Source organism: Anomaloglossus baeobatrachus, chromosome 5 (genome assembly GCF_048569485.1).
Source record: "Anomaloglossus baeobatrachus isolate aAnoBae1 chromosome 5, aAnoBae1.hap1, whole genome shotgun sequence".
Taxonomy (NCBI): domain Eukaryota; kingdom Metazoa; phylum Chordata; class Amphibia; order Anura; family Aromobatidae; genus Anomaloglossus; species Anomaloglossus baeobatrachus.
Genome location: NC_134357.1, coordinates 431,803,009 through 431,826,062, shown reverse-complemented (window position 1 = coordinate 431,826,062; position 23,054 = coordinate 431,803,009). Strand labels below are relative to the sequence as shown.

Sequence of the window (23,054 nt, the reverse complement as noted above, 5' to 3'; positions counted from 1 at the left end):
CTGCTGTGTAAAAGTGTTTTTTTTTTCTTTGGACCTACTGCACTACCCTATTTACTAAATTGATCCAGCGTGTGAAGGAAGCCATTTGGGTAACACGTGCATGTCAGATAATTGCTCTGTATAGTTTTGCAACTGAAGGGTCACTATAGTTGAACTTTTAATATAAACATCCCTTCTAGTTTTTTTCAGACTACAGCTACTTTTTCTCTTTTTAATTTTGTACAGAAATAAACAGCAAGACTTTATTGACTATCAGTTTATATACTGCAACAACTGTTGGACAGATGAAAGGAAGCCAGTTACATATATATTTTAATTCTACTCTGAATATATCTGATGTAGTAAAAACAGTGTTTGGCGCTTGTAAATGCAAGGTATGGTGGTCTGTCTTATGTATCTGCCTCTGTGTATTGTAATCTGTGGTATTGAATAATTGTTCAAGGAGGTTTTGTGATTATTTATTTTTTTTAAACTTGGCAAAGATTAGGAAATGTTGTAAAACTACCTGCTCTTTTAATTTCTGTGCTGCTCCAATGCTGCCAATCTGGTGGTCTGCACTAAGACCAGAAGTGACGTCCTGTTCATCAATCCCCTACCCACTTCAGCCAATTACTCCCTTCACAGTACTATTTGCATTTACAGCATGTGAACACTGAAGCCAGGAATTGCTTGTATTATCACTTAAAGTAGGGGTGGGGAACCTTTTTGCTGCTGGGGGCCATTTGGAAATTTCTGCCAACCTTCGAGGGCTGCACAAAATTACCAATGTAAAAATGAACCAGCTATATTTGGTCAAACAGTTAATTAACTCACCTCTATTGTGGTGGCTGGAGCTGCTTCCTTTTTGTGCAGCTGTGATGTTCAGTAATACTTATGTTGCTTCTCTCTTTTCCAGGTTTGTCACGGTCTGGAGTGCAGGCAACTCTTTGTGATAATAAGATTAGTAGACCATATACATCACACAACAGACACAGGGTCTGGTGTATATAAAACACAGGAGACAAATACATGACTGAAGGGGCTATTGGCATATACATGACATATGAGACGCTGGGGCTGCTGTATATACATCACAGGAGACACCTACATCACAGGAGACACTGGAGGCACATACATCACACGAAGGGCTGGGGAAATGTATATGCCCACAGCCCCTACCTGTGATGTAAATGTTTTCAGCCTGTCCTTTGATGTATATGCGCTTAGTCCCTCCTGAGAGGTATATGCACCCAGCCCCTCCTGTGAGGTATATGCACCCAGCCCCTCCTGTGAGGTATATAACCCCAGCCGCTCCTGGGATATGTACGGCCCCAGCATCTCCAATGTGATGTATATACCCCAGCGTGTGATGTATATGCCCCTAGCATCTCCAATGTGATGTATATATCACAGGAGGGTTGGGGCATACACATCACAGTAGACACTGGGGGCATACACATAACAGGAGATGCTGAGGCATATCCATGACAGGAGGGGCTGGGAGCCTATACATGACAGTAGATGCTGGGGGCATATACATGACAATAGTGGCTGGGTAACAGACATTACTAGGTCATAGCGAGACATAAGCATTGCTGTGGGGCACAGACGGCACTGGGGGGCACACACATCACTAGGGCGGCACAGAGAGTACTAGAGGGGGCACGGACATCACTAGGTGGGCACAGGCATCATTAAGAGAGGCAAGGCATCACTAGGGGGGCCACACAGGCATCACTAAGGGGAGGGCACACAGACATCACTAATAGGGGGGGCACACAGACTTCACTAAGGGGGACACACAGACATCACTAAGGGAGGGGGCACAGAGATCACTAAGGAGGCACAGACATCACTAAGGGGGGCACAGACATCCCTAGGCGAAGATTGGGGGGCACGAACAGCACTTGCAGAGCACAGACATCACTAGGGGGTACACAGCACTTGGGGTAATACACAGCATTAGAGAGAACACAACACTGGGGGTGATCCACATCACTGGGGAGGCTGCACACAGCACTGGAAGCTTCACAAAGCACTGCAGGGGGCACGCTGCACCGGAGCAGGGGCGGAGAGCGGGCAGCACACAGCGTCAGGGAGTGGGCGGCACACAGCGCCGGGGAGCGGGCTGCACACGGCTCTGCAGGGGGCACCTTGCATCAGAGAAAGGGCGAAGAGCAGGTGGCACACACGCACTGGGAGCGGCACACAGAATTGATGGGGGCACGCTGCATCGGAGAAGGGGCAGTGAGCGGGCGGCACACAGCACTTGGAGCTGTTTATCTTAAAGGGGTTATCCGGCTTCTTTGACATTTTTTTCTTTGTCGCTCCATTGGGAGACCCAGACAATTGGGTGTATAGCTTCTGCCTCTGGAGGCTACACAAAGTATTACACTTTTAAAAAAGTGTAACCCCTCCCCTCTGCCTATACACCCTCCCGTGGATCACGGGCTCCTCAGTTTTATGCTTTGTGTGGAAGGAGGCACACATCCACTCATGCATTCTCATACATAGTTATGTCGGATGGAAGAAAAGAGGACCCCGATGGGGTCCCCGGCATGTTCCCTTCTCACCCCACTATGTCGGCGGTGTTGTTAAGGTTGAGGTACCCATTGCGGGTACGGAGGCTGGAGCCACATGCCGTCTCCTTCACCATCCCTTATGCGGCTCTGGGAGAAGTGGGATCCTAAGCGGTCATCCATGAGCTGGGACCGTGCTCCATCCGCAGCCCCTGGTGGAACCTGCCGGACCGGAGCTTCTTCACCCCCAGGGACCGGGCCCTGCAACTGGAAGGTACTCTGTGTCCCCATGTGGGGACTGTACAGAGAGGGTCGCACCTTATCCCCGGAAGCCGCGGTAGTTCCGTCCGTTGTCTTTTCGGCGGACTTCCGCGCCGACCGTGCCTGCTTGTGGGGCACGGCCTTAAATTTAGTCCCCGGCTTCGCCGCGGCCTAGTCGCGAAAAATCCCGCCCCTGAGCCTGCCTGTCAGGGGTTAGGGCGGGATTGCCGATATGACGTCGGCTTTGAGGGCTGGAGCATCCTGCATGTTTCCCTCCCCCCTCATTGACCACTGTGGGGACTCCAGATTCCCGCTCTTTGCTGGCGCCGCCCTCGGCTCCACACCCCCCCTGAGAGCTCCGGCAGCCATTTTTAGCATTCTGCCGGTGGATGCTACTCAGCAGCAAAGCTCTGCAGCTCCGGGGGATCCACGACAGGGAATCTGGAGGACACACTCCGCTCGTTAGCGGTTGGTAAGCCACACCGGTCACGGTGCTGGTCCCCCTAGGGTGCCGGGATATATATATATATATATGTATAATATATATATATATATATATATATATCTGTTCGGTAAGGCTGTATACCCTTTTCCTATATACCCTCAGTGGTCACTCTCCTAAGAGACAACAGCATGTCGTCCACAAGGAGCAAAGCTACTAAGGCACAGATTTTTTTCGCAGCCTGTACCTCTTGTGGGGCTATGTTGCCTGCGGGATCCACCTACCCTCACTGTGATCAATGCTCGACTCCTGCCACGCTTGCTCAGCCGGAGCCTAGGGCACTTGTGGGCCCCTCGGCTCATGTAGATCCCCCTGCTCCCACTGAACAGGCTGCAGGGACAGAGTCACCGTCGTTGGCCTCTTTCGCTGAGAAACGCTCTCAGTCACTTTCTCAGTCCATTGCACAGTCTATGGACAAATGGTCATCTAAGCTCCTTGAGGCATTGCAGTCCAGACCGGGCCCTTCACAGGCCCCGGCCCCTGTTAGTCTGTCTCCTCCAGGCCCTTCTCGGTCCGCGCCGCAGCGCGCTCCCAGGATAGCCCCTAGGCCCCAGGCGGAGGACTCCTGCCCGGACCGCAGCCCCAGACCGGCTAAGCGGCCTCGCTGGGACTCTTCCCCGGCCTCCTCACGCTGCTCTTGATCCCAGCTTGAGGACTCTCAGGACGACGAGGCGGACGGGGGAGCTCAGGGCTCTGACCCTGACTTCGCCCTTAACCTTGATACCCCTGAGGGGGACGCTTTAGTAAATGATCTTATCTCGTCCATCAACCAGGTGTTGGATCTCACACCACCGCCGCCTCCTGCAGAGGAGTCGGCTTCTCAGCAGGAGAAACACCAATTCAGTTTCCCCAAACGTACGCGCAATACGTTTTTTGATCACTCTAACTTCAGGGACGCTGTCCAGAAGCCCAGAGCGGTTCCGGACAAGCGCTTTGCTAAACGGCTCACTGACACACGTTATCCCTTTCCACCTGAAGTCGTTAAGGGCTGGGCACATTCTCCCAAGGTGGATCCTCCAGTCTCTAGATTGGCTGCTAGGTCCGTTGTGTCTGTTGCCGATGGCTCATCCCTGAAGGATGCCACTGACAGACAGATAGAGCTCTTGGTGAAGTCTATTTATGAGGCCACGGGCACGTCTTTCGCCCCGGCCTTTGCGGCCGTGTGGGCTCTCCAAGCAATCTCGGCATGTCTGACTGAGATTAATGCTGTCACGCGGAATTCTGCTCCACATGTTTCTTCCTTGACCTCTCAGGCATCAGCATTTTCGTCCTACGCCATGAACGCCGTCCTGGACTCCGCTAGCCGTGCGGCTGTAGCATCCGCTAACTCCGTGGCAGTCCGCAGGGCCATGTGGCTGTTCGAATGGAAAGCAGACTCTGCTTCCAAAAGGTTCTTAACTGGTTTGCCTTTTTCTGGCGACCGTTTGTTTGGCGAACGGTTGGAAGAGATTATTAAGGAATCCTCGGGAAAGGACTCCTCCTTATCCCAGTCCAAACCTAAGAGACCTCAGCAGAGGAAGATCCAATCGAGGTTTCGGTCCTTTCGTCCCTCCGCCAAGTCCCAATCCTCTTCGACCAACCGGCCGGAGAAAGGCCAGAGGAACTCCTATGCGTGGCGGTCCAAGTCACGCCCCCAAAAGGCCGCAGGAGGCACTGCCTCCAAGACGGCCTCCTCATGACTCTCGGCCTCATCTAGCCACATCCTCGGTCGGTGGCAGGCTCTCCCGCTTTGGCGACGCCTAGTGGCCACACGTTCAAGACCGATGGGTGAGAGACATTCTGTCTCATGGTTACAGAATAGAGTTCAGCTCTCGACCTACGGCTCGTTTCTTCAGAACCTCCCCACCCCCCGTGCAGGCCGACGCACTTTTTCAGGCAGTGGACGCTCTAAAGATAGAGGGAGTTGTGATTCCCGTTCCCCTTCAGGAACGTGGTCGCGGATTTTACTCCAACTTGTTCGTGGTGCCAAAAAAGGACGGGTCATTCCGTCCCGTTCTGGACCTCAAGCTGCTCAACAGACATGTGAGAACCAGACGATTTCGGATGGAATCGCTCCGCTCGGTCATCGCCTCGATGTCACAAGGAGACTTCCTAGCATCGATCGACATCAAGGATGCTTATCTCCATGTGCCAATCGCACCCGAACATCAACGTTTCCTGCGTTTCGCCTTCGGGGATGAACACCTCCAGTTCGTCGCATTGCCCTTCGGCCTGGCGACAGCTCCACGGGTTTTCACCAAAGTCATGGCATCCGTCGTGGCGGTCCTGCACTCTCAGGGCCACTCGGTGATCCCCTACTTGGACGATCTCCTAGTCAGGGCTCCTTCTCGGGTGGCGTGTCAACGAAGTCTTTCCGTCACTCTGGAGACTCTCCAGCAGTTCGGGTGGATCATCAATTTCCCGAAATCCAAGTTGACGCCGGCCCAATCACTGACTTACCTCGGGATGGAGTTTCATACCCAGCCAGCGTTAGTCAAGCTACCGCGGGACAAACAGCTTTCTCTGCAAGCGGGGGTGCAATCACTTCTTCGGAGTCAGTCACACCCCTTAAGGCGCCTCATGCACTTCCTGGGGAAGATGGTTGCAGCTATGGAAGCAGTGCCGTTCGCGCAATTCCATCTACGGCCACTCCAATGGGACATTCTTCGCAAATGGGACAAGAGTTCGGCTTCCCTCGACAAGAACATCTCTCTTTCCCTAGCAACCAAAACATCACTTCAGTGGTGGCTCCTACTCACATCTCTGTCTCGGGGAAAATCCTTCCTACCTCCAACCTGGGCCGTGGTCACCACGGACGCGAGCCTGTCAGGTTGGGGAGCGGTTTTTCTCCACCACAGGGCTCAAGGAACCTGGAATCCAATAGAATCGTCCCTTCAGATCAATATCCTGGAGATAAGGGCAGTATATCTAGCCCTATTGGCTTTCCATCGGTGGCTGGAGGGCAGGCAGATCCGAATACAGTCTGACACATCACTTCGGAGAGTGTCTGAGCTTGCAGCGCTGTCATGCAAAGCTCCCTTCCTGGTTTTTCACCAGGATAAGGTGGTTCTGCGTCCTGTCCCGGAATTTCTCCCTAAGGTGGTATCCCCTTTTCATCTAAATCAGGATATCTCCTTGCCTTCCTTTTGCCCTAATCCAATTCACCAGTGTGAAAAGGATTTGCACTCTTTGGATCTAGTGAGAGCACTCCGGCTCTACGTGTCTCGCATGGCGCCCCTGCGCCGTTCAGACGCGCTCTTTGTCCTTGTCGCTGGCCAGCGCAAGGGCTCTCAGGCCTCCAAGTCAACCTTGGCTCGGTGGATCAAGGAACCGATTCTCGAGGCCTACCGTACTTCTGGGCTTCCGCTCCCTTCAGGGTTGAAAGCCCATTCTACCAGAGCCGTAGGTGCGTCCTGGGCATTGCGGCACCGGGCGACGGCTCAGCAGGTGTGTCAGGCAGCTACGTGGTCTAGTCTGCACACTTTCACGAAGCACTATCAAGTGCATACCTATGCTTCGGCAGACGCCAGTCTAGGTAGGCGAGTCCTCCAGGCGGCGGTTGCCCACCTGTAAGAGGGGGCCGTTTTCGGCTCTTTCTATTGAGGTATTGTTTTTTACCCACCCAGGGACTGCTCTTGGACGTCCCAATTGTCTGGGTCTCCCAATGGAGCGACAAAGAAAAAGGGAATTTTGTTTACTTACCGTAAATTCCTTTTCTTCTAGCTCCTATTGGGAGACCCAGCACCCACCCCTGTGCCCTTCGGGCTGGTTGTTCTTTTGTGTACACATGTTGTTGATGTTGATTTGTTCTTTTGGTTCATGGTCTTCAGTTCCCCGAACATCCTTCGGATTGAATTTACCCTAGACCAATTTATAAGTTTTCTCCTTCCTGCTTTTGCACCAAAACTGAGGAGCCCGTGATCCACGGGAGGGTGTATAGGCAGAGGGGAGGGGTTACACTTTTTTAAAAGTGTAATACTTTGTGTAGCCTCCAGAGGCAGAAGCTATACACCCAATTGTCTGGGTTTCCCAATAGGAGCTAGAAGAAAAGGAATTTACGGTAAGTAAACAAAATTCCCTTTTTTTTATTTCCCTATTGGGCTACATTGGAGCAGGTAAGTAGATAGAGACCACTTACCTGCCCTGCTGTCAGCCCCTCTTCCCCGGCTCAGAGTGGTCATGTGACCGCTCCTGCCGCGATTTTGCTGCTTCCGGTCATTTCATGTCAACATGGGCAGGACCATGTTGACATGCAAATGTGGAAACAGCATGTCGCCTCCCTGCTGGGTGTCTACAGTGTGATGAGCCCCGCCCCCTTCCCTGCACCCTCCCACACATTCACCCGCACCCCTTACTCTCCAGTAACCTCCCCCTGCACTGTTGTGGGGTCCGTGACCTGGGGGAGGGGCCTGGCGGCAGCTGCCATGGTGTCAGCTCCAGCACCGGGCCCCCTGCTCAGGATCACACATTCAAATATACCGGCATCACAGATCACCGATGCCGGTACATTTGAAAGTGCTGATGAGAAGCAGCGCAGCGCTGCTTCTCATCACTGTCCCTCCCGCTGTCTGTGCTCTCTTCAGCACAGCGGTGACGTCACTACTGTGCTGATATGTCCAGAGCACAGACAGCGCGCGAACGTGCAGGAGCGGCGGGGACCGAGGACGGGTGAGTATGTATTCCACATGTGTTCCCGAAGGGGATGGGGATGGGGGGGGGTTGCAGAGCCATATGTGTGCGTTTGCAGAGCCATGTGTGTGCGTGTGCGGTGCAGAGCCATATGTGTGCATGTGCGGTACAGAGCCATATGTGTGCATGTGCGGTGCAGAGCCATATGTGTGCGTGTGCAGAGCCATATGTGTGTTGGTGCGGTGCAGAGCCATATGTGTGCGGTACAGAGCCATATGTGTGCGTGTGCGGTGCAGAGCCATATGTGTGCGTGTGCAGAGCCATATGTGTGCGTGTGCGGTGCAGAGCCATATGTGTGCGTGTGCAAAGCCATGTGTGTGCGTGTGTGGTGCAAAGCCATATGTGTGCGTGTGCGGTACAGAGCCATATGTGTGCGTGTGCGGTGCAGAGCCATATGTGTGCGTGTGCAGAGCCATATGTGTGCGTGTGCGGTGCAGAGCCATATGTGTGCGGTACAGAGCCATATGTGTGCGTGTGCGGTGCAGAGCCATATGTGTGCGTGTGCAGAGCCATATGTGTGCATGTGCGGTGCAGAGCCATATGTGTGCGGTACAGAGCCATATGTGTGCGTGTGCGGTGCAGAGCCATATGTGTGCGTGTTTGCGGTACAGAGCCATATGTGTGCGTGTGCGGTGCAGAGCCATATGTGTGCGTGTGCAGAGCCATATGTGTGCGTGTGCGGTGCAGAGCCATATGTGTGCGGTACAGAGCCATATGTGTGCGTGTGCGGTGCAGAGCCATATATGTGCGTGTGCGGTACAGAGCCATATGTGTGCGTGTGTGGTGCAGAGCCATATGTGTGCGGTGCAGAGCCATATGTGTGCATGTGCGGTACAGAGCCTTATGTGTGCATGTGCAGAGCCATGTGTGTGCGTGTGCGGTTCAGAGCCATATGTGTGCGTGTGCGGTACAGAGCCATATGTGTGCGGTGCAGAGCCCGATGTGGGGCTGTTATTTGCAATGCTGTAGTGATACCAGGTCAGGTGCTGGGGAAGAATACTGACAGGGAATGTGTGTGCAGGGGGCGGGCAGGGGGTGGGGCTGGACACTGAGGCTGGGTGGTGACAGCTCTGACTGAGGTTCAGCACAGGAAGTCATGTTTGCTGGATCTGAATGTAAACAAGGTGCTGCAGAGAATAAAGGGATAATTCAAGAGGAACAAAAGTTAGAAAACAAAAAATAACAATGTAGGTGTGGTTTATATGACAATACAGCACAGATAAACTCAAAAAATTTTGTTAAGCTAATGTCGGACAACTCCTTTAACACGTGCACTTTTTTTGTTTTATATATATATACAGTATATATTACAGTACAGACCTAAAGTTTGGACACACCTTCTCATCTCTAGAACAACTGATAAGAGTAGACTTTGTGCAGCAGACCTTTATGGTAAAATAGCTGCTAGGAAACCACTGCTAAGGACAGGCAACCAGCAGAAGAGACTTGTTTGGGCTAAAGAACACAAGGAATGAACATTAGACCAGTGGAAATCTGTGCTTTGGTCTGATGAGTCCAAATTTGAGATCTTCGGATCCAACAACCGTGTCTTTGTAGAAAAGTTGAACGGATGAACTCTACATGGATGGTTCCCACCGTGATGCATGGAGGAGGAGGTGTGATGGTGTGGGGGTGCTTTGCTGGTGAAACTATTGGGGATTTATTCAAAATTGAAGGCATACAGAACCAGCATGGCTACCACATCATCTTGCAGTGGCATGCTATTCCATCCGGTTTGCGTTTAGCAGGACCATCATTTATTTTTCAATAGGACAATGACCCCAAACACATCACCAGGCTGTGTAAGGGATATTTGACTCGTGCTACGCCAGATGACCTGGTCTCCACAGTCACCAGACCTGAACCCAATCGAGATGGTTTGGGGTGAGCTGGACCGCAGAGTGAAGGCGATAGGGCCAACAAGTGCTAAGCATCTCTGGGAACTCCTTCAAGACTGTTGGAAAACCATTTCCGGTGACTACCTCTTGAAGCTGATCAAGAGAATGCCAAGAGTGTGCAAAGTAGTAATGCAGGACCCCTTCTTGTAGCAATGTGCCCCATGCAAGACTCCTTCTTGCAGCAATGTGCCCCATGCAGGTCCCCTTCTTGTAGTAATGTTCCCCATGCAGGACCCCTTCTTGTAATAATGTGCCCCGTGCAGGACCCCTTCTTGTAGCAATGTGCCCCATGCAGAACCCCTTCTTGCAGTAATGTGCCCCATGCAGGTCCCCTTCATGTAATAATGTCCCCCATGCAGAACCTTCTAGTAGCAATGTGCCCCATGCAGGACCCCTTCTTGTAGTAATGTGCCCCATGCAGGACCCCTTCTTGTAGAGTGTGCCCCATGCAGGACCCCTTCTTGTAGTAATGTTCCCCATGGACGACCCCTTCTTGTAGCAATGTGCCCCATGCAGGACTCCATCTTGCAGTAATGTGCCCCATGAAGGTCCCCTTCTTGTAGTAATGTTCCCCATGCAGGACCCCTTCTTGTAGTAATGTGCCCCATACAGGACCCCTTCTTGTAGTAATGTTCCCCATACAGGTCCCTGTTGTGAATACGTTTTCCAATTTGGGGCTCTCTCTTGTGGTCAGTGCTGGCGGTGCAGTTGATTTGTGGAATAAAAGCCACACACCTGGGGAGGACTGGCAATCAGGCATTTCAGATTGGACTATATAACTGAGCAGTTTTCTCCTGTTACTTGCCGGTGCTCACTGGATATCCTGTGTCTTAAAGACATTATGAAACCAGCCCTGCTCACTACCAGAACTCCTCTCAAGATAAGTGGTCTTGTGCCTCTGCTTATCGTTTCCACTTTCTTGTTGTTTTTTGCTTTGATACTATGCTTGATTCCTATTTTGTCTGTGTGGATTTCTTATTGGAATGGGATCATTCCCTGCTGGGAGTATCTGTATACATAGCTCCATGATTCTGTAATGTATTTTGTCATGCTTGGTATTAATTCAGTCCCTCATCTATATTAGTTTTTTTGGATCCCAGTAACATCTGAGTGCTGATTAGTGGGGGAGAGGCCGTTTGGCCTCAGGGTTTTTCCATGTCAGGCGTGCTGGTATTTATTAGGGTTTTTACGGCTGCAGAGAGTGCTCTTTCCTATCCTTTCCTATAAAGATAGTTTGGGCCTCACCTTTGCTGAATCTGTTTTTCTAGCTTTGTATTGTGTTTTACTATATCACCGTAGTCTTTACATGTGGCGGGGCAATCTATATCTTTGGGGATTGCTCCGAGGCAGATTAGCTTTCTTATATCTCTATCTGTAATAATATTTAGTTCTCCGGCTGTGTCGAGACGACTAGTGTTGTGAACACGTTTTCCAGTTTGGGGCTCTCTCTTGTGGTCAGTGCTGGCGGTGCAGTTAATGTGTGAAATGAAAGCCACACACCTGTGGAGGAGTGGCAAACAGGGTTAGATTGGTCTATTTAACTGAGTAGTTTTCTCTTGTTACTTGCCGGTGGTCAATGTCTCCTGTGTGTTAAGGACATTCTGTAACCAGCTCTGCTCAGTACCAGAACTTCTCTCAGATAAGTGGTCTTTTGTACCTCTGCTGTTTGTTTTCCACTTTCTTGTTTTTTCTGCTTTGATACTAATGCTTGATTCCTACTTTGTCTGTGTGGAGTTCTTGGTGGAATGGGATCATTCCCTGCTGCGAGTGTCTGTATACTTAGCTCCATGATTCTGCAAGGTATTGTGTTTGTCATGTTTGGTATTAATTCACTCCCTCATCTGTATTAGTGTTTTTGGATGCCAGTAACATCAGAGTGCTGATACAGTGGGGGAGAGGTTGTGTGACCTCAGGATTTTTCCATATCAGAAGTGCTGGTATATATTAGGGTTTTTATGGCTGCAGACAGTTGCTCTTTCCTATCCTTTCCTATAAAGATAGTTTGGGCCTCACCTTTGCTGAATCTGTCTTTTCTAGCTTTGTATTGTGTTTTTCTATATCACCGTAGCCTTTACATGTGGGGGGGGGGGCTATCTATCTATCTTTGGGGACTGCTCCGAGGCAGATTAGCTTTCTTATAACTCTATCTGTGAGATTATTTAGTTCTACGGCTTTGTCGAGGCGTCAGGTCATTGTAAGCATGGTGTCCTGAAGCAGTTACTGAAACACGTGTCGGGACCGGTCCCACACCTTGGACGGCAGGCTTTCCCATTCAGCCCTTTTCTACTAATATACCAGGTAGGCTTTTTCACTCTGACTGACTACCACCAATGTACTAGGGATTTAATCACCTCCTATTTTCCTTGCCCTATTTGCATTGGTGGTTTTCCTTATGATTTTGCCTCCTCTGACCCTGTGGCTATTGTTGGAGTCAGCCTCCCGTCCTCTCTGTGGGACATTTCTCCTCTCCACCTCTCTTACTGGTTTTTTTTTTAACTATTAATCACTCTTCTACTGTGATACTTATACTGTTTTATAAATAAATTTTTGTACAATAAAATTGACATACTTTTTCAAACAGTGTTTGATTACTTTTCTTGTACTAGCATGGTATAGCCCCCTGGTGTCTCTGTTCTCATTCTATTATGTTTTGGGGTACATGCATTTTACTATTATGAGGTCCAGCCGTCCTGGTCATCGTTTTCTCTTTTCTATATCACCGTAGCCTTTACATGTGAGGGGGCTATCTATCTATCTTTGGGGACTGCTCCGAGGCAGATTAGCTTTCTTATAACTCTTATCTGTTTAGTTCTACGGCTTTGTCGAGGCGTCCAGGTCATCGTAGGCACGCCCCACGGCTACTTCTAGTTGTGTGTCAGGATTAGGTCTGCAGTCCGTTAAGGTTCCAGCCATTCTGTTACCTTTTGGATTTCCGCATTTTTTGATCCTCCTCGGTCCCTGAATCATAGCAGGTCCCCTTCTTGTAGTAGTGTGCCCCATGCAGGACCGCTTCTTGTAGTAGTGTGTCCATGCAGGATCCCTTTTTGTAGTAATGTGCCCCATGCAGGTCCCCTTCTTGTAGCAATGTGCCCCATGCAGGACTCCTTCTTGTAGTAATGCCCTATCCTAATACACACACACAAACACACACCCTGTGCAGCCTCAACTAGCAACACACACACCCACCCTGTGCAGCCTCAGCTACCAACACACACACTCTGTTCAGCCTCAGATAGCAACACACATCACACACACACATACACACAACTCACACACACTGTTCAGCCTCAGCTAGCAACACACTCACACACTGTTCATCCTCAGCTAGCAACACATACATAGACTCTCTCACACACACACACACACACCACACACACACTGTTCAGCCTCAGATAGTAACACACACATACTCTGTTCAGTATCAGCTAGCAACACACACATACACACACACTGTTTAGCCTCAGCTAGCAACACACACACGCCCTGAGCAGCCTCAGCTAGTAACAGAAACGCACACACACCAAAAGATTCTTATCACCTGTCCTCCGTTCCCTCGGCAGCAGCACACAGGCAAGTGGACCCGGTAATGATCGCAGCCGCTATCACCGCTGAACGTTTTGCCAGCATGCGCAGAAGCAAGTTCTCGCTGCACAACAGCCACTGGCCAATCACAGGCAAGCAGCTGAGGTCATACGCAACAGGTGCTTGCCTCTGGTTGGCGAGCAGCTTTTATTGAGCTCTGCAGTGAGAACTTGACTGCAGCACCGGCAAAACGGTCAGCTGAAATAAAGTGCTGGTGGCTGCGGCCCTTGCACCGGCCGCCATCTTTACCGGGTGCACAGGCCTCCGGGCCACAAAAAGCAGCCTGAAAGGCCGCATGTGGCCCGCGGGCCGCTTGTTTGAGACCTCTGCTGTAGACCATGAGTCTCAAGCCTGGCCTGGTAATTAGGCCATAGATGGATAGAAATTTGCAGTTGATGGGCCGCATTCCTTGAAGAACAAGATGATGTTTTCAGTGATACCATTTTTTTTCCTAGATGACTTTTTCATCATTTTTTATTCCAGTTTTTATTTTTCTTTGTCAGTACACTAATAAAGCTTCATTGACACAGGAAATCATAGGTGTATGCTGTCACCACTAGGAAGCTGACATTAAGGGGTACTTTGCACGCTGCGACATCGCAGGCCGATGCTGCGATGCCGAGCGCGATAGTACCCGCCCCCGTCGCAGCAGCGATTTCCTTGTGATAGCTGCCGTAGCGAACATTATCGCTACGGCAGCTTCACATGGACTCACCTGTCCTGCGACCGTCGCTCTGGCCGGCGACCCGCCTCCTTGTTAAGGGGGCGGATCGTGCGGCGTCATAGCGACGTCACACGCCAGGCGGCCAATCGTAGCGGAGGGGCGGAGATGAGTGGGATGTAAACATCCCGCCCATCTCCTTCCTTCCGCATATCCTACGGAAGCCGCAGTGACGCCGGTAGGAGATGTTCCTCGCTCCTGCGGCTTCACACACAGCGATGTGTGCTGCCGCAGGAGCGAGGAACAACATCGGACTGTCGCATCAGCGTAATCATGGATTACGCCGACGCTGCACCGATGATACGATTACGACGCTTTTGCGCTCGTTAATCGTATCATCGAGCCTTTACACACTACGATGTCGCATGCGATGCCGGAAGTGCGTCATTTTCAATTTGACCCCACCGACATCGCACCTGCGATGTCGTAGTGTGCAAAGCCCGCCTAAGAATGAATTACAACCTAAATAAAAAATGTTGGCTCCTCCTCAGCAGGCTTCACCCGCCTACTGGCATTAGACTTTTCAAGTTTAGCTTAGTGTCACGTAGAAGGCAGACATGGATCTAATCTTTTTCTCTTATCTCTAGCTAGAGAAACATAGGAGAATGGTTTCTCTGTGGACCTGAACCAAAAGACGGGGAGTAAACTCTGCCAGAGGTCAGGTTGTATCCTCTCTCGTCAATGTGATGCCCTGGCCTATCAGGTCGTCACAGGGTATTGTGCAATCTGCCCTTCTGCGCAGTATCCACCCTCCTTGGTTACGGATCCTGGTCCTTTGGTGTTGCTAACAGCTTAGCCAATTAAAATCCTAGGAACACTTCCCACTTGAACCTACCAGACACACCATTGGGGAGCCTGAAGGGAATAGAGCCACCCACATGGGGGGTTGGTGAGGAGAAAGCGAGGACAGTATCATTTGAGTGGAGGAGAGAGGAGGCGAAGTGGCTCTCGTGAGGAGAGGCCACGGAGGAGAGCTCCTGTGTACTAGGTGGCAGACGTTGGTCTGGACCTGGTAGGAGCTGGAACCCGGTAGCAGGGGACAGTGACAAGGGGCACGGACTGCCAAGGAGGGCAGCCGGCGGCCTTGAGCTATCACTGGGCAGGGGCCAGGGCACGACGTGTTACGTGGATCCCAGGCCAGAAAGTAGCTTCACGCGTTCCGTTATTTTACCCGACGGGGGGTGAAGACTTCAAGTGTCATCCCCAACCCGCTCCAAAATCGGGGTAGTGGCGCACTGATGGGATAGGACTTTCCCACTACAGTCCAAAGAAATCCTACGTGTGAACCCTGAGAGCAAGCTCACTCCGTTAGCCATACGGGTGAGCGGGTCCCGGAGAGTTTCATACCAACGGGTCCAACAGAGACTAAGGTGCCAGGGACAGGGCCACAGACCAATCGCAACACCAAGGGCACGGATCCAGGCGTGCTCCCCGCAGGCTGCAGTGGTGCTCAGAATTCTGGTTTACAGGCTGTCTGTGTGGTTATTCTAGGACTGAGTGAGTACATTGGAAACCCCTGTTCCTATCCCCCCATGGCACCCAAACACCGTCCATCAACGGGCCCCCGGGACACAAACCCCCTACCCACGGAGGGGTTAAACATCAGGCTGCCACACCATCGTCACCGGGCTCCCCAACGGAAGCGGTGGTCCCTCACATTACCATGCACCATGGGTGGCGTCACGAACTTTCCATAAAACCCCTGTACATATCTCCCCCCCTTCTTTTAATCGAGTGGCCGCGCGACCCCCGGGTCCGGAGACCCCTCGAGCCACCGCGGATCCGGATTCGAGCAGCAGCAGCCTGGCTGCTTGCACGGGGGCGGTACATCAGCATGACAGGACGCGCGGTCAGCCCATACTGCATCACAGGCGCACGCCTGGTAGTTACCTGGACTTCTGTAGCCATACCTCATGGACCCTTTTCCAGGCCAAAACCTCTGAAGTCTCTGCCTGTCTGCTACCTGAACTTGACAGTCAATTCACATGTATGCCCCTCTAGGCTATTCCCCTGCTGCTGCTATTGGTACATCCTTATGGTGAAATTTGACCCGCATTACCTGAAGAACATTAGACCTCGCTAGAATTGTACATGCCATTGAGGACTCACCTCTCATATATCAGCTACTTCAGCCCTGGTGATAACCACCCTTCTGCATACGACCGTCAGTCGCAGGAGGACGCAGGTACAGTGTTGTTCGTTGTTCCTGGGGTGTCACACGTAGCGATGTGTGTTGCCTCAGGAACGACGAACAACCTGCGTCCAGCACCATCAACGATATTTGGGATTAGAACTACGTGTCAACAATCAACGATAAGGGGAGTATTTTTAATCGTTAGCGGTCGTTTGTACGTTTCACACGCAACAACGTCGCTAACGAGGCCTTATGTGCGTCACGAATTCCGTGACCCCAACGACATCTCGTTAGCGATGTCGTTGCGTGTAAAGCTAAATATAAACCCGGGCACACAAAAATGAGTAATAAAGAAAACGGGAAAATATGTAGTTCTTTTGTTCTGCTTTTTATTCATGCAAAGGTTTGAAAATAATAACGTTTTGGCCTTATTTCCAGGCTTTTATCAAAATGGAGTCTGAATAATAAACAACAGAGAAAAGGAACCAATAACTACAAAATTTGCATCATCATAAATTAGTATATCACAGGACTTATACAGTGCCTACAAGTAGTATTCAACCCCCTGCAGATTTAGCAGGTTTGATAAGATGCAAATAAGTTAGAGCCTGCAAACTTCAAACAAGAGCAGGATTTATTAACAGATGCATAAATCTTACAAACCAACAAGTTATGTTGCTCAGTTAAATTTTAATAAATTTTCAACATAAAAGTGTGGGTCAATTATTATTCAACCCCTAGGTTTAATATTTTGTGGAATAACCCTTGTTTGCAATTACAGCTAATAATCGTCTTTTATAAGACCTGATCAGGCCGGCACAGGTCTCTGGAGTTATCTTGGCCCACTCCTCCATGCAGATCTTCTCCAAGTTATCTAGGTTCTTTGGGTGTCTCATGTGGACTTTAATCTTGAGCTCCCTCCACAATTTTTCAATTGGGTTAAGGTCAGGAGACTGACTAGGCCACTGCAACACCTTTATTTTTTTTCCCTCTTGAACCAGGCCTTGGTTTTCTTCGCTGTGTGCTTTGGGTCGTTGTCTTGTTGGAAGATGAAATGACGACCCATCTTAAGATCCTTGATGAAGGAGAGGAGGTTCTTGGCCAAAATCTCCAGGTTGGCCGTGCTATCCATCTTCCCATGAATGCGGACCACATGGCCAGGCCCCTTGGCTGAGAAACAGCCTCACAGCATGATGCTGCCACCACCATGCTTGACTGTAGGGATGGTATTCTTGGGGTCGTATGCAGTGCCATCCAGTCTCCAAACGTCACGTGTGTGGTTGGCACCAAAGATCTCGATCTTGGTCTCATCAGACCAGAGAACCTTGAACCAGTCTGTCTCAGAGTCCTCCAAGTGATCATGAGCAAACTGTAGACGAGCCTTGACATGACGCTTTGAAAGTAAAGGTACCTTACGGGCTCGTCTGGAACGGAGACCATTGCGGTGGAGTACGTTACTTATGGTATTGACTGAAACCAATGTCCCCACTGCCTTGAGATCTTTCCTTGTTGTCCTTGGGTTAGCCTTGACTCTTCGGACAAGCCTGGCCTCGGCACGGGTGGAAACTTTCAAAGGCTGTCCAGGCCGTGGAAGGCTAACAGTAGTTCCATAAGCCTTCCACTTCCGGATGATGCTCCCAACAGTGGAGACAGGTAGGCCCAACTCCTTGGAAAGGGTTTTGTACCCCTTGCCAGCCTTGTGACCCTCCACGATCTTGACTCTGATGGCCTTGGAATGCTCCTTTGTCTTTCCCATGTTGACCAAGTATGAGTGCTGTTCACAAGTTTGGGGAGGGTCTTAATTAGTCAGAAAAGGCTGGAAAAAGAGATAATTAATCCAAACATGTGAATCTCATTGTTCTTTGTGCCTGAAATACTTCTTAATACTTTAGGGGAACCAAACAGAATTCTGGTGGTTTGAGGGGTTGAATAATAAATGACCCTCTGAATAAACTTTTCACAATTTTAAAAAAAAAAAAAAAAAAGAAATAACATTCTTTTTTGCTGCAGTGCATTTCACACTTCCAGGCTGATCTACAGTCCAAATATCACAATGCCAAGTTAATTCCGAATGTGTAAACCTGCTAAATCTGCAGGGGGTTGAATACTACTTGTAGGCACTGTATAAAAAGCGTCAATATATTCATTACATTATACGGAAAGCAAAAAAGTGTTAGTATATCACACTCTTAGCAAAATATAAGAGAACAAGACTTTATTTCGTATTAATCTTGAGGTGATGCCTATTATAGATATTTTCTAGAAAGGACCTTATCATTCCCAACATGATATATAGATATACACCTACCTATATAGAGGTACAAAGGATGCAAGGAGAGTGAATCAATCGTTCACACGTATGAAGTTTATGGAAAGGAGTATACCTAGAGTAGATAACAGTAGAAGGGATTATATCTGTAATGCGGATTAACATAAAACAGAGACCAGGACAAGAGTCATGAGGTAAGTGGGAAAGGGTTATATGAAGGATAATGAGAAGATCTTAATATTCAAAAAAGGGAAACTACCTTTGCTTGTGCTCAAAAAAGCCTGCGTGTAAAGCGGCCTTTAGCGTTAGCATTTTGGTGGCAACAGCATACACCCACTCGGACCAAAAATCCTCTTTTTGTTATGTTTATTTTTTATGATGCTCATTGTGGGCGGCACGGTCGCTCAGTGGTTAGCACTGCAGCCTTGCAGCGCTGGGGTCCTGGGTTCAAATCCCACCAAGGACACCATCTGCAAGGAGTTTGTATGTTCTGCCCGTGTTTGTGTGGGTTTCCTCCCACACTCCAAAGACATACAGATAGGGACTCTAGATTGTGAGCCCCAATGGGGACAGTGCTGCCAATGTATGTAAAGCGCTGTGGAATTAATAGCGCTATATAAATGAATAAAATTATTATTATTATTGTATGGGTTATGGTACAGTTCTATATCTTTGATTATTCCACATACAGTAATAGCAAACATATACTTTTTTAATTTACTTTTTAGAGACAAAATGTTTTTTTCCGTTTTTTTCACACTTTATTTTGAATTTTATTTTAATTTTTACAGGTTTTCTGTTTTTTGTTTTTTTTTTAAACTTCTTTAGTTAGTTGCTATTTGGGACTTTAAAGATAACTTTTGTTCGTAGAAAGTTCATTTTAATCAATAGATCTTGGAATAATAATAAAGCCAGTTTCAGACATCTTTGTTTAGTCTGGTACAAGCCACATGCATCGGTATTGACACGTACTGGAGAAAACATGCGTCTTTGTAATAAAAAGATTTTCTATATTCATCTATATCCAGCGCTGTTGTCTTCGGCTCTGTTGCCTCCTGCTTCTGACCCCTGATAATTATATTCATTGAATATTCACTACACCTCGGACCTGGAAGCAGGAGCGTCGCCAGGGACAGCATCGCCGAGGACAGCATCATCGGTGACAGGTGAGTATCAGGCAAGCAGTGTGTGTGCAGTGACATCCAGGAGGTCATCAAAGTTCCCAATAAACTCTGATGACCTCCTGATGACTTCACGCGTTCATCAGAGTTCATTGGGAACTCGGATGACCTCCTGGATGTCAGTGCACACACACTGCTTGCTGAATACTCACCTGTCACCGCGATGCTGTCCATGGCGATGCTGTCCCCGGCGATGCTGTCCCCAGCGATGCTGTCCTCGCCGATGCTCCTGCTTCCAGGTCCAAGGTGCAGTGAGTATTCAATGAGTATAATTAGCGGGGGTCAGAAGAAGGAGACAACAGAACCGAAGACAGCAGCCCTGGATACAGGTGAATGTAGAAAATCTTTTAATTTCAAAGACCCGTGTTTTCTCTGGTATGTGTCAATACCCATGTGTGAAAACACGAGCGTGTGTGTAACTCCAGAGAATAACATAGGTACATGTGGTATCCATGTTAAAAACAGATGTCACACGTACCTAAAATACGGACGTCTGAAACCAGCTTAAGTTCTACAATTGGATGTGTTTAAGTAAAAAATGTTCCTGTGCTGTGATAATCTTATATATCTGCCCCTCCTATGTACTGTGTAATGGCCATGTCTGACCATACAGGAACATAGCTTGAACATACCACAGCAGGAAAGGACACAAAAAAATATACAGACATTACAGCAGGGGATCATAGCTGTTTTTATTTTCTTTGACGCCTCATAGGGGGACACAGGACCATGGGTGTTATGCTGCCTATCCATAGGAGGACACTAAGTAGATGCAAAAGCATAGCTCCTCCTCTGCAGTATACACCCCCTGGCCGGGCCAGGCAACCTCAGTTTTAGCTTAGTGTGTGTAGGAGGCACTTCCTTTCAAGGTTTGTTATTTTTTGAGGGCGACGGTTTCCTTTTGGGACCGATCTCCCACTACCATCAACGGGCGGGAACGTGGAGTGTCGCCTCCACGTACCCCCTCCTGCGACGCTGGATCCTGGGCTGGACGACGGGTTCCACAGACACCGATTTTCCAAAGCCCAGGGTAGAGGCCTGTGCCCCTATAGCCCAATTCCTCAACCCCTCTTTGCAGGCTCTGAGTTGAATATGGCACCAATTCCTCAGCCCCTCTTTGCAGGCTCTGAGTTGAATATGGCACCGGTGTGACCGGACACAGCAAGCTGACTGCTGTTTTCACTGCCTGGACTGAAGCAGTGTTTTAAGGTGAGATCCCCCCTGATTGGTTTCCCAGACAAAGGGAGAAAAGACGCTGCAGGGAAGGCTCCCAGGACATGTACAGTATTTATTATGAGAAAGTCCCTTACTGAGTGCAAGGAGATGAGCCCCAAGGATCCTGCACACACAGTGTTAACTTTTCTCTAGCTTGCTGGCTGGAGGAGGGGGGAAGTCACTCCTGTTTGCAGAAAGTCCTGCAGATAATTTCCCGGTGGCAGAGGGAGGGCCCAGCTCTCAGGGACTCACGCTGTTTATTTGCTCTAGCAGAAAAGCCGGCTGATAACCACCAGTGACAAGCTGTGTGCTGACTGGAGGGAGAGGGAGGAAAACTATCAGAAGCTCCCTTCCCACTGTTTTTTACTACCCACAGCAGTCGGGGGAACACTGACTTCATCTTCGCGCTCTTTTAGCGCTAAGCCCTGCCCCCCGCGACCGCGATAAGCCCCGCCCCCCAGGAATTGTGCGAAGATCTCCATAGAGCTTAATCCTTCGTGAGGATAGCTTCACTTGTAGCTCTGCTGAGCATTGCTCCCCCTCCTGGCATACTCCTATTAGGAACATGCAGAATTCTAAGGGCACTAAGAGTGCTAAGGCCCCCATAGTCTATTATTCAGCCTGCACTGCCTGCCACGCTGAGCTACCACGTAAACACACGCTTCTCTCTCTGAGTCCTGTGCCCCTATAGCCCCCCCAAGATCCCCCTGCCACCACCGCCACAACCGTCAGCCCAGAGCCTAGGGCTCCCAGCCCACCGGAATGGGCACAGTTTCTGTCCCAATCCATGGAAAAACTGTCACAGAACCTGGTGCTGGCTATGTAGTGTCGTCCTCCACACCCTTCTGGGTCCCTGGACGGAACGCAGCCTGAGGATACCCCTATGGAGGATCCTTCTGAGGTAATCCGGGCACATGCTTCACCGGTTGCAGGGATCAGGAAAAGAGCACACGGCCGGGTGTCTCCAGCGGGCTCTCCCTCGGGAGCACACAGGGCAGTCTCTCCCACACGCTCCATGGCTTCTGAAGAGCTGGAGGAGGGAGAATGCTGTTTATACCAAGAGGATTCCTTGGTTTCAGCTTCCCCAGATGATCAAACTGCAATAGACTCCCTTATAGCAGCAATCAACCAAACTCTGCATGTGAAGGATCCCCCATCCACTACCACTGACCATGCGGTCTCCTTCAAGAGGGCAAGGAAACCCCAAAAGGTTTTCGTTGATCACCCAGAGTTTCAGGATATCCTCACAAAGCAAAGGGAGAAGCCTGACAGGCGCTTCGGTAACAGAAAGCTCATGGAGTCTCGGTACCCTTTTGCCTCACCTGCCCCTAAGGGCTGGGCCGATCCGCCCTCGATCGACCCCCCGGTCTCTCGCCTTACCATAGACGCTCCTGTCTTTACCCGATGGTTCCTCCATCAAGGACCCGACAGACAGACAGGTGGAGCACCTCTCCCGCTCTGCTTTTGAGGCTACGGGTTCCTCCCTCTCGCCCTCCTTTGCCGCTGTGGGGGTCGCAAAAGCGATCTCGGTCTGGGCAGAATCCCTTAACACTTCGCTTGAGGAATCCCAGTTCACTCATACCTTCACAGAGGTAACAGCTCAAATTGCCGCTGCGGCGGAGTACCTCATGCAGGCCTCCATGGACGCTGCTACCTGCGCAGCGTTTGCTGCCTCAAATGCCATAGCTATCCGTAGAGCTCTCTGGCTCCGACAATGGCGAGCGGACTCTGCCTCCAGGAAGTCTCTCACGGGCTTTCCCTTTTTTCCAGACCGATTGTTTGGCGAACGTCTGGACAAGCTCATTTCTGACGCCACGGGAGGAAAGAGTACCTCCCTCCCCCAGCTGAAGTCCAGGACGTCCTTCACCAGACGTCCACAGTCCTCGTCCCGCTCCTTTCGGAACTCATTTGGTTGGTCGACATCCCGTGCTGTCCCCGCCACCAGCCGCGGACTACGCAGGGACCGACCTTCTCAGCTCTCCCCGAAACCCACTTCGTCATGGCAGCCTAGACCAAAACAGTCCAGGACTAGAGGACTAGAGAGACTCGGCCACGACGTTTTCCCCCCTCATGACTCCTTCGGCGCCCCGGAAGACACACTCATTGTAGGAGGTCGACTGCGGCT

General features: G+C 50.1%; 1 protein-coding gene across 3 annotated transcripts in view; it reads left to right on the top strand.

The window, feature by feature from the left end:
- SYCP2 (synaptonemal complex protein 2) overlaps window positions 1-23,054 on the top strand; it is a 398,741-nt gene that overhangs the window by 101,401 nt on the left and 274,286 nt on the right. For all 3 annotated transcript variants that reach the window (XM_075347762.1, XM_075347763.1, XM_075347760.1), the window contains exon 11: window positions 226-374. In XM_075347762.1, the coding sequence (XP_075203877.1) occupies window positions 226-374 (149 nt within the window). The remainder of the gene's footprint in view (window positions 1-225; window positions 375-23,054) is intronic.